The sequence below is a fragment of the Phalacrocorax carbo genome, chromosome 7 (genome assembly GCF_963921805.1).
Source record: "Phalacrocorax carbo chromosome 7, bPhaCar2.1, whole genome shotgun sequence".
Classification (NCBI taxonomy): Eukaryota; Metazoa; Chordata; class Aves; order Suliformes; family Phalacrocoracidae; genus Phalacrocorax; species Phalacrocorax carbo.
This window is the reverse complement of record NC_087519.1, coordinates 27,574,859-27,592,178: the sequence shown is the minus strand read 5'-3', so window position 1 is coordinate 27,592,178 and position 17,320 is coordinate 27,574,859. Positions and strand designations below refer to the sequence as shown.

The 17,320-nt window shown below is 39.7% G+C and overlaps 1 protein-coding gene across 3 annotated transcripts in view; it reads left to right on the top strand.

The window, feature by feature from the left end:
* Positions 1-17,320, top strand: part of STAG1 (STAG1 cohesin complex component) — a 205,751-nt gene that overhangs the window by 44,031 nt on the left and 144,400 nt on the right. For 2 of the 3 annotated variants that reach the window (XM_064457180.1, XM_064457179.1), the window contains exons 3-4: positions 5,685-5,787; positions 16,536-16,700. In XM_064457180.1, the coding sequence (XP_064313250.1) occupies positions 5,685-5,787; positions 16,536-16,700 (268 nt within the window). The remainder of the gene's footprint in view (positions 1-5,684; positions 5,788-16,535; positions 16,701-17,320) is intronic. The other variant, XM_064457181.1, reaches the window with a different exon arrangement.

The window sequence follows — 17,320 nt, the reverse complement described above, 5'->3', positions numbered from 1 at the left end:
GTTCGTATTTTCCAGGATGTGCCACATTCAAAAAGTGAGAGTGTGCTTGTGGAACGCCCCAGGGACAAAAAGCTGGGAGATTCTGTCACGGCAACAATAGGAAAGGGATATTCCTGTTCCCAGTTCAAGAAGCTAGATGGCCTTAGGAAGCAAATGAAATATTGTACAGTTTAAGGTTAAAAAGTGCATATTAATAGATTTGGTAACTCTGCTCACTAGCTGAAAAACCTGAGGGTCATTAAAGATGTCGGCATGTTCTTTAATCAGATGATGATTGTGAGCCACCAATATTGTGCAAAGTTAAAAAATGAAAGGAAACATCTATGTTGTTTTTTTCCAGTAGAGTTGGGAATCATTTAATGCCACTGTGCAAAGTGTTGGTGAGGTGTCATCTTTAGTAATATATGTAGCTTTGGTTGCTCATAAGCAAGATGAGATCTTTCTTTTTACCAGAAAATCAGCAGAATTTGCATGTAAAGGTTTTGAGTCTCCGGAGGGCTCAGAACATTGTCTAGGGTGGATGAGGTATCAAAGAAAGTAATAACTGTTATTACCATAGGTCCCAACCTGACTTTAATCAGAAAAGGGGTATGGCTGAGGGTGACAAAACCTGAAGGAATCTTGTTTAGTGCTATTAGCGTCACACATCTAGATTTGGGAAGCACAGTCTGGTTCCACGCAGAGAAAGCCAAGGTTTTCTTTATAGCTTTTAAATAAGCAGCTTTGAAGTATTATAAACTACCACACCTACGCCTTATTTGTACCTTTAAAAAAAGGGTCCTAAAGTCAATTTGATATATTAATGTACTTTGCTTAGGACCATATCAAATATTCCCTCCCAGATTATTCTCTGTTGGGTTTCTCTGTTCTCTGAAAGGAGAAATCTTTAATCTTTCTGGATTCATAGAAGTGGCTTCAGAATGCAGTGAAGACAGGATTTCATCTATTGGTGTTTCAGATGTAGGGAGAAAATCTCTGGTGTATTTGACCTGGGTGACTGACTGTTATGAGTCTTCTCTCAACGGGATGACTCATATTTGCTGTAAGGCATGTTCCTCTTTAGATTTTGAAGATCAGCTATGAGAGCTGATTCATCCATGCTTCATGAGCCTGTGCATTTAGCCATTTTATTTCATGAATGCTTCCCCTCCCCGCCCCAGCTCAGTCTGGTGGTAGCAATTACTGAGTTCATCTCTGCCAGAATCTTGTGCCACCTCAGCAACACTGTGATAAAAGCTTATAGAAGCATTCTTATTTATAAATCTGATACATAAACATAGGCTTTTGGTGTGGTGTGTTTTTAAGGGTGGTGGTGGTATAAGCTCTATAGGTAGGCCTTTATGTAATAGTACAAGGAAGGTAAATTTGTTTTGCAGAGATAAAGGGCTGCCCAGTAATCTGTTAATTCTTCATTATCATATGATTAGTTTCAATGGCTAGTTATTATAACTTTGGAATAATAGCCAGAGTTTTTAGGAGGGTTGCTGGAGTTACTGCTGGTTTTCTAGGCTGCTTTAATCACAACAGGAACCAGAAAGAAAAGCAGAGTAAATTTAAGCCCCTAAAAAGGGTTATCACTTCTGCTTTACTCTGTCCACCCCAGTCTTGTATGTCTCCCACACGCTGCCAAATTTCGTAGAATCATAGAATCATTAAGGTTGGAAAAGACCTCTAGGATCATCAAGTCCAACAGTCAACCCAACACCACCATGCCTTCTAAACCATGCCCTGAAGTGCCATGTCTACATGTTTTTTAAACACCTCCAGGGATGGTGACTCCACCACCTCTCTGGGCAGCCTGTTTCAATGCCTGACCACTCCTTCAGTGAATAAATTTTTCCTAATATCCAATTTAAGCCTCCTCTGATGCAGATTGAAGTAATTTCCTTTTGTTCTGTCGTGAGTGACTTGGGAGAAGACCAACACTCACCTCACTACAACCCCCAGCTACTCTTGTACTGAGGGGCCCAAATTTGAACACAACATTCCAGGTGTGGCCTCACCAGTGCCCAGTACAGGGGCATGGGCACTTCTCTACTCCTGCTGGTCACACTATTCCTGATACCAGCCAGGATGCTGTTGGCCTTCTTGGTCACCTGGGCATACTGCTGGCTCATGTTCAGCTGGCTGTCAGCTAATACTCCCAGGTCCTTCTCCGCCAGGCAGCTTTCCAGCCACTTTCGAATTTGCTTAAGTCTCTGTGATGTCAAAGGTGTCTTAGAGAGGAAAGCTTTAGTCTTAGCCACTGCCACCTCTTCCTCTTAGATGAGGCAGGTCTCCTTAGGCCCAGCTTATTTTCCCTCCGAACAGCTGCAGGAAAGATAAATTGTGACCAAGCCTAAGTTTTCCTCTCAGGTGAGTAGTCAGACACATGTAAAATAGGGATAGGAAAATTCTGGTCTATTAGAGGTGGATGACTGCTACCAGATAAATTACTTCCTTGAAATTCTGCAAGATGCTTAGGGAATGAGGGAGATGGATGCTGGTCAGATGCTCTTCTCATTGAGTATTAACTGCCTGCAGCTCTGTCAGGTTTTTAAAAGATGCTTTACTCCTCCTCTGAGTTCAGAAGTAAGAAGAAAAGGGGCATGTGTGTGTATCTAGAGTAACTGTAAGGCCTTGACAGCAGCAAGAAGCACTACCTCCCAAACTGAAGGGACTCAGGGCTGCAGTGGAAGGGCATTTTTGTGCAGGAGTTGCATGATTTGGACAGAATTCCCTGCTACTTGAAATTATGTTTATTTTCATGTTAAATCGGCCAACGACTGTAGGTTGTCCTTGATCCTGTCTCCCTATTCCAAATAATGTGAGTATTGAGAGGAACTTCCTGATTTTTTTCCCCTTTATTCCTTATATACTTATATTCTTTGCCAGAGGAAACCTCCTCTTTGCCTCACATATTGTTAGGGTAAGATTCATCTTGTTCAATTTTCAACATTTATGTTTGAGCTAGATCACCTTACCATCAATGGAAAGAAACAAAAATTTATGAAATGCAAACTGTCTGACCAATTTTGGACACTGGCCTTAGCATGACATATGTTGCACCTGAAGATTTTCTGTTTTCTGCATTGTATATGTCTAAAATTTAGATTAGATGAATCTCACCCTTATTGAGCCTTTCCCAAAAGGCTTTTAGCAAACCAGAGAAGTTTTACCAGAAAAATATTAGAGGAGCATGGTTATCAGGTTTAAGACCACAGTCTGTTTAAGACAAAGAAGAGAAGGTAGTTAATAATTAATGTTCCTTCCATATGCAGCGTTCCAAAGCAATTGAAATTTCCAGAACTAAATAACATATCTCAGTCGGTCTTCCTAGACTTTGCTGTAGCAAAGTCAAGTTCTCTGTGGACTAAATGCACGCAAAATAGTAGTAGGACAGTTTATTTATATAGCTCCAGTGTTGCAAGGGAAATGTCTGAGCCATTTGCCTCGGAGGACTGCTGAATATGGGCTTAACAGAGGAAAATCTTTATCCTGGTGATATTAGGGATGCAGTTTTGTAAGCTAGCAAAGCTGCAGCATTTCCCCAGGAGTGGGGGTATTGCTTAGGCCACACCATGCCTAAAATTTTTCCAGTAGGATCTATGTAGACCAGAGCGAAGCTTGTTTTTTTTTGTAGAGAGCAAGAGAGAATACTTTAATTTCTCTACACAAATAGAAAGCAGCAAATATTTTTCTGGAGTTCCTTCTGTATTCAAAAGTTATTAAAAAACAAACAAACAAAAAAAAAACCCTCAAACTTGTCATTGTGAGGCAATACATGTTTTTGTGAAACTGAGTTGCAGTCTGATGGCTGGCCTTTGAGTAAAGGCTGGATACATCCATCCATATATGCATTGTTTTCAGCTGTATTCACTGCGGTGCTTTTCACCGGTGACCCTATTTTACCAAACCATTTTGAACTATGTGCGGGCTTTCTTTTATTTGGTTTGGGGTTTGATTTTGTTTGTTTGGGGTTTTTTTGTTCATGGGTTTGTTTTGTGGTTGGTTTGTTTTTAATTCGTAGCTTGATACTGAGTTTTTCAAATTTCATATTTTATGAAGGGCAAAAGCTACTTGAATTTTACCTAAACAAAACTGCATTTTCAGTATTTTGTAAAGATACTGTTTTACAAGTGTGTAATCTGGGAACTCAAGTGTACTCAAATACTGTTTTTTAATCTAGGGTCCCTGATTTTCTGGGGTCTGTAGAATAGAGATAATCCACTGAAGTTACTTTCAGAAAAGGACACTCATATGTTCTACTGCATTCTAGCTTTTGTAAAGGTTTCGGTGGACCCCTTTGTGTTTTTGTGCTTGCAAACTGGAAAAGGCTGGAAAATAGTGGTGTCTTAATATTAGAAAGTCATCATAGTTCTGCAGAATTATTTGGTTTAGAGCAGACCTAGAACAATATGGTAATTTCAGTAAAGAGAAGTATCAGAACATTCTTGATTCTGATAGAAACATCAGTGTATCTATCTGCATTACTAGATAGCTTTCTTGGTGATACAGCAAATTTGTGAAGTATTCCTGATTTATAAAACAAACAAAAAAACCCCAAACCCTAGACAGTGGTGGAAGATATGTGTAGATGTTGGCTTGTGGAAGCTTCTCAGTTTCTGTAAGACAGATGCCACCTTTTATGTTTGAGGCTGTATGGAACAATGGACTAGATCTGATTTTTCACCTTCCACTTGCATAATTTTTACAGCAATTTAACTCCTTTCACTTCAAGGAAATTATATTGGATTTAAAGAAATCTCTGAGAGATAGACTTGATCCACCTTTAGTAATCTAGGACATTATTACAGTTACTCTTTAATTTACAGAGATCTCATGCACTGGTGGTTTTGGAAACTAAAAATAAAGCACATCAGTAACAGGTATGGTTTTGCTTGTCTCTTATTTGGCCAAACCTAATGCCTCAGAAGATCATCTATAAGCTGAGTTTCTTCAAGCAGTCAGGTCTGTTTTGAATGCAGAGAAGTACCTGTGCACCTGGCTTGGGGAGGGGGTGGAATTGGGGTAATGTTGTTTTCCCTACTTAGTATGGTCTTAAGTCCAGGAATGACTGAAAAATGATACTGTGGACTTCTCTGCTAATAGTTGTTGAGCAACATCAAGGTTTTTCATTTTTCTAACTGCAAGAATCGTAAACATCTTCAGATCAAAGTGAGTTTTCTGGTTTGTTCTTCACGGTCAGTGTTAATCCTCTCTTTATTAACAGCTGAACAATACCATTGTCTTCAAGTGTGACTAAAAACACGGTGTAACCAGAGTGAGAACTTCTGTAACTGTTCTAATGATGTGATAGCTGGGTTCAACTCCAGTTTGCTTTCTCATGGCCTTGAAAGCAGTTCGGAAGTAGTTACTAAGAGTAAAACAAAGTTGATACTAGTGAATACCTTGTGGGATGGGTATGTTGAGAATGTGCTGTTTAACATAGCCAGTTTTTGAAGTGTAATGTGGTTTCAAAAGAAGCTGTTAATTTAAATGACTTCCAGTCTATCATATGACATTCCAGCCCATAAAAAGGTAAGGCTAACAATGCTTAATTCCTTAGTTTGCAGAATAAATGTGGCAAGCCTTTTAATGCTGCCTTATTTTTCTGGTTTAGGGCTAAATATTTAATCAGTCAGTTTATAGATTACTTGTTGATTTCAAATCATTTTAATTTATCTAGTGTTTTTCCCCCCTAGGGATTCTACAAATGAAACTACTGCACATTCAGATGCTGGCAGTGAGCTTGAAGAAGCAGAAGTCAAAGGAAAAAGAAAAAGGGGCCGTCCTGGCAGGCCTCCAGTATGTGTAATTTAGTTTTGTTTTGCTATCCATCTATCTAAAATTGACTGCAAACTGTTTTTCATCTAATCATCTTGTGGTCACATAAATAGGCTTTTAATGAGCCCTATGTCAAACTTTATGAAGGTTTGTAGTATGAAATATTTATCAGATTGATATACAAACAGTGTTTGGAGTGTTTAAAAAGGGACATAAAAATGAGCTCATAATAGTATTATTTTTTCTTTCGCTAGCTACTTACATGAACATTACGATTATGTTGTTATTGTCCGATTACAACATTCTTCCAGACATGAGAATAATCTCAGTAAGCATGACCCCTTTCTGTTATGAAAGTTGTAATGGATTTTAAGTGACAAATGACATTTGCACCATCCTTTTAGTAACTGATAATCTCTTAATGTGAATGGAAGAGTTGCAGCATAATATTTACTAAGTGCCTCAGAAGATCTATTAACACATCTTAAAAATTCATGTAATTGACATACACCGTATCCTGCGTATAGATTGGGAGTTTCAACCTATTCTTTAGCCTAGTGCAGCAGACGATATTGCTGTCTGCTGTAAAAGATTTACTGTTCTTCAGTAGTCTTTGCCCATTGCTGGCCCACGAACGGGAACATACAGAAGCAGTTCTGTATTAGACATAGTATTTAAGGAGGCTTTCTTTTTTATTTTAATTTATTATATAAAATAGCCAATTTATTGGAAAATACAGAAAAAGTTCTGTGTGTCTTTTTGTCCTTCATTTTAATTCAGGATCATCAGATGTAGTTCTCTTGATTATATCACTTGAAGTACACACTGTGGAACAAGATTTTTGGTGGGAAGTTCTGTGTATGTGGTGTTAATGGTTTTGATTCTCCTCTTCGTGTTTGTCTGTGAGTACACTGCCAGTATGAATGTGCTATATATATAGCACTACTGGGTTGATGATTTTTTTTTTTTTTTTTTTTTTTCCCCCTAAGACCTTCCACTTTAAGTCTGACTCCTTAAGCATGGCCTAGTGAGGCTGTAAGAATGGCCAGAACCATGTGGTGTTCTCAAGCACGCTGGCCAAGCTGGAACAAACTCCTCCTTAGTGTTGGTCTTCAGTTTGCGTTACAGTTTCTGGACTGACTTTGGGAGCCAATATTTTAAATCCTGGGCTTTTCTGGGCATGTTGTCTTCCTTTTTGAAAGCTTTTGCATGGTATTTTCCTATGATGGCATATATTCTGCATCAGATGGGCAGATTTGCCCACAAACATGGAGCTTCTTTACAGGAAGCTTTAAAGCAGCATATAAAGAGAACAGGTCATCTGTTTACATAGCGTGTAAGCAAAGGACAAAATCAGAAATTATCTTAAGAATATCTCATTAGTAAATGTATGAGTTTTTGCAGAACTAATAAAAAAAAAAAAGAGGATGGCGCAACCTGATTGCTAACCCAGAAGATTGTCAGAGTGTAGGAATTTAAGTGAAAACAACACGTAGTGGTATTTTGCACCCTCCACACCTTTACTGGAAAGGAAAGGTGAATGTTACAAAAGGTGTTTCTCATCCCTCTGTTCAAGCTTATTAGTAGCTCCTGTGGGAATACTCGCTGAAGCGCTTTACTGGTCCTGCTGTCAGGTTTCTGCAGGAGCAATTGCTCATGCTTAGAACAACTCTGGGCTCTTGTTAAGTGTACATGATTGCAAAATGATGAACATACAGAGGAAGCGGCCATTGCTTCATACGTAAAATGATGGGCTGTGAGCTGACCATTGCTGCTAAGGAGCAAGACCTTAGGATTACCAGAGATGATTCCATGAAAGCATCATCTTAATGCTTAATAGGGGTCAAAAAACCCAAATCCAGTCTTAAAACTCTGAGGAAGAGAATAAAGAATAAAATGAATACTGTGTCCTTTATAAAACTGCAACTGCAGTTTGCCAAAATTTTGAATACTTTGCACAATTCTAGTTTCTCTTCCCCCTCAACCTCCATCCAAAAATATCAAGAAAGGGTATATTAGGACTGGAAGAGTCTCTGAGAACAGAAACAATGATGGTCAATCATGGAATCAGGCTGGGAGGGACCTCAGGAGGTCTCACTGCAACCTCTTGCTCAGAGCAGGCTCAGCTTTGGGATCAGGCCACATTGCTGAGGGCTTTTCCAGTCTGGTCTTGAAAACCACGAAGGCTGGAGACTGCACAGCCTCTCTCAGCAACCTGTTTCATTTTATTTCATGATGCAGTCAGAACCTCTATTTCTTCAGTTTGTGACTACTGTCAGTTGTCCTCTCTCTATATGCTGTTGCAAAAAAAAGCCTCACAGGGGAGTGTTCCCACCCCCCTGACCATGTTGGTAGCCCTCTGCTGAACTTGTTCTAGTTTATCAATACCTCTCTCACATTGAGAGGGCCAAAACTGGAAACAGTATTCCAGATATGGGCTAATAAGTGCTGAGTAATAGGGTGTAATCACTTTCCTTGGTGTACTGCTGTATTCCTGTTTGTACAGCCCAGGGTGCTGATGTCCTTTGCTGCTCAGGCACATGGATGTCTCATGTCTAGCTTGCTGTCTTCCAGGACCCTGAGGTCCTTTTCCACAGAGCTGTTCCTGGGCTAGTCAGTCTCCAGCTTGTGTTGGTGCAGGGTTCCTTTGCCAGGGGCAGGTCTTTGCATTTTGTCCACATTGAATTTTGAGTGTACCGTTAGCCCAGTCATCCAGACTGTCAATAGCAGTCTTGCCCTTCATGTCATTAAGCAGTCTCCCTGCCAATTTGGTGTCATCGGCACACTTGACAGGAGTATGCTTTCTCACTCCCTCCAGCTGTCTGATGAAAATGGGAAACTGGACATGTTCCAGTTAGACTTCTGTTGTACTCCCTCAGTGCCAGCCTTCAGGTACTAGATGATCCATTAACCGCTATGCCCAGAGCCCAACAGTTCAACCACTTGTCCACCCCTCTAGTGGTCTACCCATCCAGATCACAACTTCCCAAATTGGGTACAAGAATATTGTAGGAGACTGAAAACCTTGCTAATGTTAGGATAAATGACATCTGTTGCTCTCCCCTTGTGCACAAATTCAGTCATTTTGCTACGTTTTTTTGGGTGACTTGATAAAATGTATACATTTGGATACACAGTCAAATCCTGCCTTCATAATTGATACTGGAGCAACCGAAAGGAATGAAAAAGGTTGTTCAATCAAAAAAATGACCAAAAAGGAAAAAGCGACTCAATGTCTAATGTCCTGGAGGAGAAATGCAAACACCTTGGAAAATCTAATCTAGGCAAGTAAACTTATAACATTATTTGATATTAAAAGTCATGGACTTAGTAATTGAGGTATAGACTTTGCAAACATTGTCTTTCACTTCCCTCCTCCACATTCCTCACCCTATCCATGTTGCTTCCCTCCTCCACATTGCTCACCCTATCCATGTTGCTAACCTATCTACTTTTCTCAGGTGGATTATAAATTTTTTACAGGAGGTGCAGCTCTGACATTTTATCCCTGCTCATCCATCTGCTAATGTGTTTTTTATTTCCTCCACAGGTACCACCTACCTTTACTCTCAGATGTGAAACAGATTAAAATGTTTAGTTAAATTCAGAGCTGTTTTTCTCAACTGATACTTAGCTTTGATGTTTTTCATTTCCGTTTTAGACCTAAAGAAAGGCTTTTCTGCCCAAAGGCTCTTCTGTTTTTTGTGGGTGGGTTGTTTTGTTGTTTTTTTTTTCTTTCCTCCCAACTAAAATATTATGGTCTAATAAGATTTGATCTCTCCCTGTAAATGTTGATTTGCTTACGTCCTTAGGCCATCACGGCTGCAGTGTCACATCTGCCATAAACATATTGATCTCTTTTGGAAAGAGAGTTTACTCTTCTGTGCTGTTTTGTTTAGCTGCATGGTTCTATTACAGAGCTGTACGCAATGTACTCCATCAAATACATATATGTATTTGTTTTAAAGAGGTTTGTGCTCTAGTGTTACAGAATGGCCTTGACCTTTTATCAGAAAGACAGACTACTACTAGAGGATTTTCCAGACTTTTTTCCAGAGAAAGGCATTCCTCTTTGCAGATTTGAGACTTTTTTAAGGAGATGGTCCTCTTTTGAAAATTTGCCATTTGGAGCAAATACCTCTTCAGTTCATAGAGAAGTTCAATATTTTGGGGAACCTTCCTTTCCTGAAAACACTGCTTACCAACTTGCCCCTCCACTTCTATTAAGAGACTGTTCTAATGAGTGCTTGACTGAGTAGGCTAGACAGTCAACTTGCCAAGAGATTAAGCGCGTTGGTCCTTCAAAATAACACAGAATATAACCCAATTGTCCTGAATTAATTGACCCTTGCTGTGAATTTAGCAGGAGTTGCACCATGTCCTGTTCTAGTGTTGACAGTGGCCGGGGCTGGCCTCCTCCTTGCCCATGTCCACTTTTAAACACTGAATCTTGTAGACCATATGCCTGTGGAACAACTGGCTAAGAGGTGAATCTGGCCAGTAAGTGGGATATTGTGGTGCATGTATTTATGCAATACTATATGCAAGCGTACCATCTAGATATATATTTCATGAATTGTGCAAGGTGTATTTAAAGAGTGACCTATAACAGTCCTCTGGTTGAAGTTGCTGAGTAACATTGTCCAAAAATGCCTTTTCTGTCTGCTGCATTATTAAAACACATGGGTATGGGTGTGCTGTCCTGTTCTAAGTAGGGGATTTGAAAGCCGAAGGGCTTATGATGCAATGCAGCTTTCACATTTGTGAGCTCAAGCTCAGATCCGTTATTTATCTATCCTTTTTTGTCTCCTCTCTTGGATCACCACTCTCTATTCAGTGTTGTTGGCATGCTTTATTTTACTTACTACCTAGGCTACTTAGCCTTACCTTCCTAGGAGCTCAGAATAGCTTGGCTTAAACCTTACCTGTTAGAGGTTGAGGGAGTGAGAGAGATGCTTGGCAATATTTCAGCTTTGAAGTAGGAGTAGACAGGTTAGCCTCTATGACTCAGAGGACAAGAAGAAGCACCAGTCTTTCTGTTCCAGAGGTGGCAGTTCTGAGTTCCCTGCTGTGGCATACCTCTCTCCAACTCCTCTCATGAGATTCTTCTATTAAGGCAAGATGGAACAAGACACTTACTGATCCTTTCATCCCCAGCACAGACTTCAGGGTTTTGCTTTCAGGTCCTATTGTATTGTTTGGTGTGGAGGAGGCAGACCACAAAACCATATTTTTGCATTCCTATGTAAAATTTTAACTTTGCAGCAAACTCTTAGCCTTATTTAGTCTTGTAGCATGGATACTGCATAGACACTGCAGGGATTGGGTTTTCATTCTAGTTCCAAATCTTACATATCCTGATTAGTAGTAGGAAGGAATCCTCTTGGAAGAATTTGTTTTCATAGTGGTCGAGCTTTGTGGTTTGGTGTGACTTACATCAGTGTCCTGTTTCAGCATGCTTGCCTGATATTTTAGGTCTGTCCCTTAAAACTGAAGTGAACAAGTCTACCTGTAGTTCTGTGGAAATGCAGTGCATGTATAGCAGTATGTGAAGACTTCTCTATCCCACCACATGTTGCTTCCTGGTGGAGAAATCCTGATGACATTAAAAGTCTTCCTTTTAAGCTTTTGAGGGGATGGTCCCTGTTTTTTTTGGCAATCTAATCTATTCTTTGTATTTCTGTGGAAGTAGTCTTTTTTTGGTAGCAATTGCCTGAGCTAGAAGAATAGAAGTGATTCAAGCATTTATAGCAGACTCTTCTGATTCTTTAAAATCACTTTTAGAACGCTTGCTGGGTTTTAAAATAAGGATGAAAAAAGCAACTGCCTCCCACGCCCCAACACTGCCTCTGGGTTGTTTTTTTTTCCTGTTGTTCTAGACTGCACGTGCTACAGCTGAAGCTACTCTGTATGCACTGGATGTTGGGGGGGCCTGCATCTGTCTTTATTTGCAAGATGAGGCTTTTCACAGGGAGTACCTTGTTTGTTTCTGTGACAAAAAAAGTCCAAAGGACTGACCATTTGAATCCATGAGCTTCTCCCTAGATAACCATGATGATGTTACGAAATGTATGGTAACTCCTTTTTTTAAAATCAGGATTAATTAATAGAGCTCAGACAGTACCACTGTTCCACTTAACATGAGCCTCTAATGCAGAGGCCTCTCAAGATGATGATGCCTTTGAGAGGCAAGTTCTTCAGTCTTACTCAAGTGGAAGGTTAAAAAGCATCTTCCACCTATCTTGAGAAAGGGGTATTGGTTATGGTATGAATGCACATAGAGACCATCATTTCAGGTGGTGGGTTAGGTGGAGTTATTGACCTGTAACACTTTTACTGTCTCTATTTCTTCATGAAGTGCATCAGATCAACTTGGGGAATATTAATGGAAAATGTCAAGCCACTTTCACTTTTCTTTTTTGGCAGTGTGTGAATTAACTTACACTGTATTACTTGATCTTACAAAAGTGGGTCACTTTTTTCTTCACAATAATTTTGAAGACATGAAAGTAAAAGTATTATTTAGCTAATTTATTACAACATTCTGAAGGGTCATAATTTTAGTTTAATTACGGTCAGGGTAAGGATTTTGTTTTCTGTTTGGCTTAGTTTAAGCTATAAAGTAACAGGTAAACTATGTGGTCTTTGATATGGCCATGTTAGAGTTGCTTCTGAGGCACATTCTGGAACTTAGGAATTTCCTAATGCTGGTGTGTATAAATGCTCAGCTTTAGTTGTCAGCTGAATCTAGTGCACATCTGAAAAATCATTAGTAACTTCTGTTTTCATTTGGCAACTCAGTCCATTTTAACACCTCCACCAGTCCAACTGTCTGACCTGGGTCTCAGAGTGAAAGTAGAGGTCTAACTGCTACAGGCTCACAGCTCCAAGCAGCACCTTTGCTGGTGTGTGATTTAAAAAGCCTCAATCTTTCTTACCTTGTCATGCTTCTTTTATCCCTCCCTCTGGTAGCCCTACCTCAGTGTCTGCTCTGCCATTGCAGCAGATGACTGGATTATGGAAATCGTTACAAGGATTTATGAATACATTTAGATACAATATTGCTAACCAGCTTGCCTTTTTTGTGACTTTTTTGTGATCTCCTAGATCCCTCTCCTAAACAGGAGAAAAAACAGTTTTGAGGCTGGAAAACAATCAGCTCTTACCCACCTCAGGATTCTGACAGACTGACACTTAAAAAGGAAAAAAACCAAACCTGTGCATGACTGTCAGTTTAAGGGGGCTTTAGGTAGAGGCAGGAAACTTCTGGCTGAAAGGGTGTAAAGGGGCAAGCAATAACCACAATTGTTGTTCCTGTTAGGAAGCAGAGATTCTATTTTTGATGTATCTTGATGACCATTTGGTGAATCCTCACAAGAGTAGACTTGCTACAAATTAACTCCAATCTTATGCAACATCACATTGTACAGCTGTCAGTGGTAGTCTGGTAGATTTACTGGAGCCACACTCATCCTTGGACAGGACTATTTCTATGTTGAAGACCTTCATGGCATTAGAGGATGGGTTTTTTTTTGTGTTGAGCTGAAGGACCACCCTTTCCTGTGAATGCAGGTAGCTCTCTTTTGGGGTGCAGGGCTATCTCTGTTTGGCATTCTCAATGCCAAACATAATTTTTAGGTTTGTGGCTTGACTTCGCAACTCCACTTCCAAGAGCACCCTGCCTCTGCAGATATTCCACAGATATTCTGTATCATGAGCAAGTTCTCTTTGTGTTTCTATGGATGTACCAGTCCATGGTTTTCCTTCAGTTGCTTCAGTGGTGTTGGATGTCTGCATCGTGGCATAGAATGGTAGAATACCAGGTAGGAAGGGATCGCTACCATCATCTGGTCCAACCTTTCTTGGCAAAGGCACGGTCTAAACAAGATGGCCCAGCACACCCGGTCCAGCTGAATCTTAAAAGTGTCTAATGTTGGGGAATCCACCACTTCCCTGGGGAGGTTATTCCAGTGGCTGGTTGTTTTCACTGTGAAAAGTTTTCTTCTTGTGAAATTTTTTCTCTTGAAATAGGGTTGCCTATTCAACTTTGTACTTGGAGGCAGGAAGCTGTATGAAGCTTAGATCTGCCAAGACGGCCTGCAAAGTTTCTTGCTGTAAATTCAGGGACACTACATGCAAGTAATGTCTGACAACAGCATTATAATACTGTATGTTAATCAATAAGATAATGCCAGTTTCTCACTTCTGTGCCTTGTGCTTGCAAAACTTTATAATTAGAGTACCAGGCAGTTTTTGGAGGCTGGAGGACGTATGTATGACTTGCTTTCATATTTGCACTCAGAGTGGGATTGAGCTTGGGCTTCCTGTCAAATGCCTACTGGTTGGAAGAGCTCTGGAGTGGAAGTCTGGTGGACACCTGTCCTCTAGTGCCTCTCCATATGGAGATAATGTTAATCCCTGCCTGACTCTGAAGGTTCTAGTTTTGGATTTTCTTCAGTTTCTCAGCAGAGAATTATTTGTCTCCTTAATTTGTCTCTTGAGGCAATATTCACTACAGACCCTGCATCTGGATTTAGGTACCCCAAGTTGGATGAGAATGGCTTTTGTTAAATGAAAGACTTGGTTTCTCCACTGTGAGAGATGTTCTCATTGTCAAAAGAAAATCTATACCAGAGAGAAACTTTATTCAAGTAGACTCAGTACTATATCTGATGTTAATTCAGGTCCAGGATATTGAGATGTTTACTTGGGTTTGAAGAATCAGGCTTTGTGCAGTAATTCTGTCTAAAATACATCTGTTGGTTATTTCTGTACCTCTTCTGAGAGCTCACTGGTGTTCTCACCCTTCTAATTCAAACTATGAGTCTTGGCCAAAGCACCCCATTTTCCCCAGGATGCCTGACAAAAGTGGAGTTTAAACTGAGCATTTATGTGTTTTGTGATTACTCATTTTGAGTGTGTGTGTACTGGTCCATAGCATTCATGCCAGCATAGGTGGCTTTTCTCAATGCTTTCCAGTTACAAGGTATCTTTGGATGTGTGCATTTCACATCCATCTCCTACTTGCTTTCCCTCCATCCTTGCAGTATTTAATGTCTTCCTTTGACTCACATGTTGAGAAGAATGGAGTATAGAGGTGGCTTTGCATTAGCTTCTGTGGAGGGCATCAACTTGCATTCCAGCTTTCATTTAGCAGTACTTGTAGCTAGTTCATATGGTTTACTGTCACCCAGACTGAATAAACACGTGGATTATATATCTCAAAAGAGTAATTTTTTTCTAATTCTTCGCCATTTTGTTAAATAGTAATCATGTGTCTCTTTAGAGCTCAGTAGAGCTCAAACATTTCATGTATTGATAGCTTTCTTGCTGATAAAGGCAGCTTTGCACGTGTTTAAAAATTAATCGAGGGCAAACACATGTTCTTTTGATCATAAGTGCAGATGTTATCCAAAAACTTGTCGAAGATATTGTACTGGTTTTTTAAGCTTTCCAGCTTGCATTTGTATGCAAGTCCTTAACTGATTATTTGCAAGAGGCAGTTACACTCTACCTTGCCCTTTTCTTTAGCTCTGTGGCCCCACCAGCAGTGATCTCTCATAAAGTAAGGGGAAAGATAGACTGCAGGTTTGTATTCTACCAGCTCTTTTCCAGAAATTAGATCCCTTTCCTCTGCAGGAAAAATCTTAATGTGTCTGCAGTTGGAAGGTGCAACCAAAAATTTTTACTTCTTGTTCTTTACTGAAAGTGTTAATAGAAACTGGCTAACAGTATACTCAAGTAAATGGTACTAAATGGTACCATGAGGATATTGTCCTAAATGTAGTCTTTGAGTTGCTTGCATGTTGTTTTCTTTAACGTAATTCCTCAAATAGCTTCATTGTTCTGTGGAAAATGGCAGCCTTTGCTTTTGCCTGCCTCACAGTAGGGAAAAATAGTAGAATGTGGAAGTAAGGTCATAGCAGGAATCTCACGTTATTTTCTCCAGAAACTTCTTTTTTTTAACATAAGGTGACTTAAATTCAGAGCAAACTGTTCACTAGGTGATTTCGTACCCATGGGATCTATACCACCTGACTATAAGCTTGAAGAATCTAGAGAAAATTTGCATTAAATAATTTAGATTCACAGGGAAGATATTTTAACTCATAAACTTTTAAAGCAAGAGGCTGTTATGATGATCTGCTAAATCTGACTGTATAAATTCAGTGGCTTGAGTTGAGTTGAAGAGCTGACTCTTAATGTACAGAGTTTCTTACGAAAGTTGTATAAAAACCAAAAATATAGAAAGTTAATGTTAATAACTTATTGTATTCCAAAGATCATTAGTTATTCTAAAAGTTTATTTTGAGTGCCAACTTAAAACACTTTTGCTGTCCTGTCTTTAATTTGCTACCATGTATATCTAGTTTTAGTCATGTTGTGGACTGTATGTTTGTGTTGAGTAGGACTAATATGGGTATTGACATGAACTGGTACTCCAACATTGGAAATTCACCACTACTTGCCTTGACATGTTAGGGGCCTTTAAGTTGTTCCACAACAACTCCTGATAAATGAAAATATATGGAAAAAGCCCTAAGCAACCTGGCTGAATTTCATAGCTGAACCTGATTTGAGCAGGAGGCCAGGCTGGAGACCTCCTGACATCCTTTCCAGCCTGGCTTATTCTGTGGTACTTGTGTGTACATACATGTGTGAGTGTATAAATGTGTGTGTACTATTTAGGTATAATTTGTAAAGATACACTGAGTGATTTCAGATATAGCTATAATAAATTTTTCATTCTGCTGGTTTTCTTTGCCCAGTCTGCCACTAAGAAACCTCGGAAGTCTCCAGCAGACAAGGGTCGTTCTGAATCTGGAGCTAGAGGAGCAAGTCGTGGAAGAGCTAACGGCCACCCTCAGCAGAATGGAGAAGGGGACCCTGTCACTTTGTTTGAGGTGGTTAAGCTGGGCAAGAGTGCTATGCAGGTAAAATAACTAATTGTGTTACCCCTTCACAATTCAGTATATCCTGACTGTAGAAGGTCAGTCTAAGCTATGCTTTTGTAAACAATTTTATTTTTTCATAACCTCTGGTCCAGTAGACTGTGTATGATAAAGTAAGGGACAGAATGTGCTTTGATTGAATTGAGGACTGTCATACTTCTGAAAGATGAGACATCAGCAAGTCACGTATTTAAAGTTCTCCATTATTTTGTTCATTAGTTCCAAATTGAAAATACATGTTGATATTAAGCAGTTCATTAAAGAATATCCTGTAATAAGTTTTATATGTGGAAAAAGTATATGAGTGAAAAATGATGGATCCAAGGCTTTTTTTTTTGTTTCTTTCAAAAATACCTGCAGACACAAGCACTGAGTACTTTGCACTGCAGCTTGCATTCTTCTTGCTGTCCCCACCAGAGCAGCAGGTGAAGGGCAAACTAGTAGCCTAAACTTCCTCTGTGTCTGAGGGACAAAGATGGATGCATCCTGAAGGCAAATTTTTCATTGTAAAATAAATATCTGAGAGTTGCAGTGAATTGCCCCTGGAAGTTTTTCTTACTCCTTTATGTTTTGATCAGTTTCAGAGGTCTTATGGGATTTCT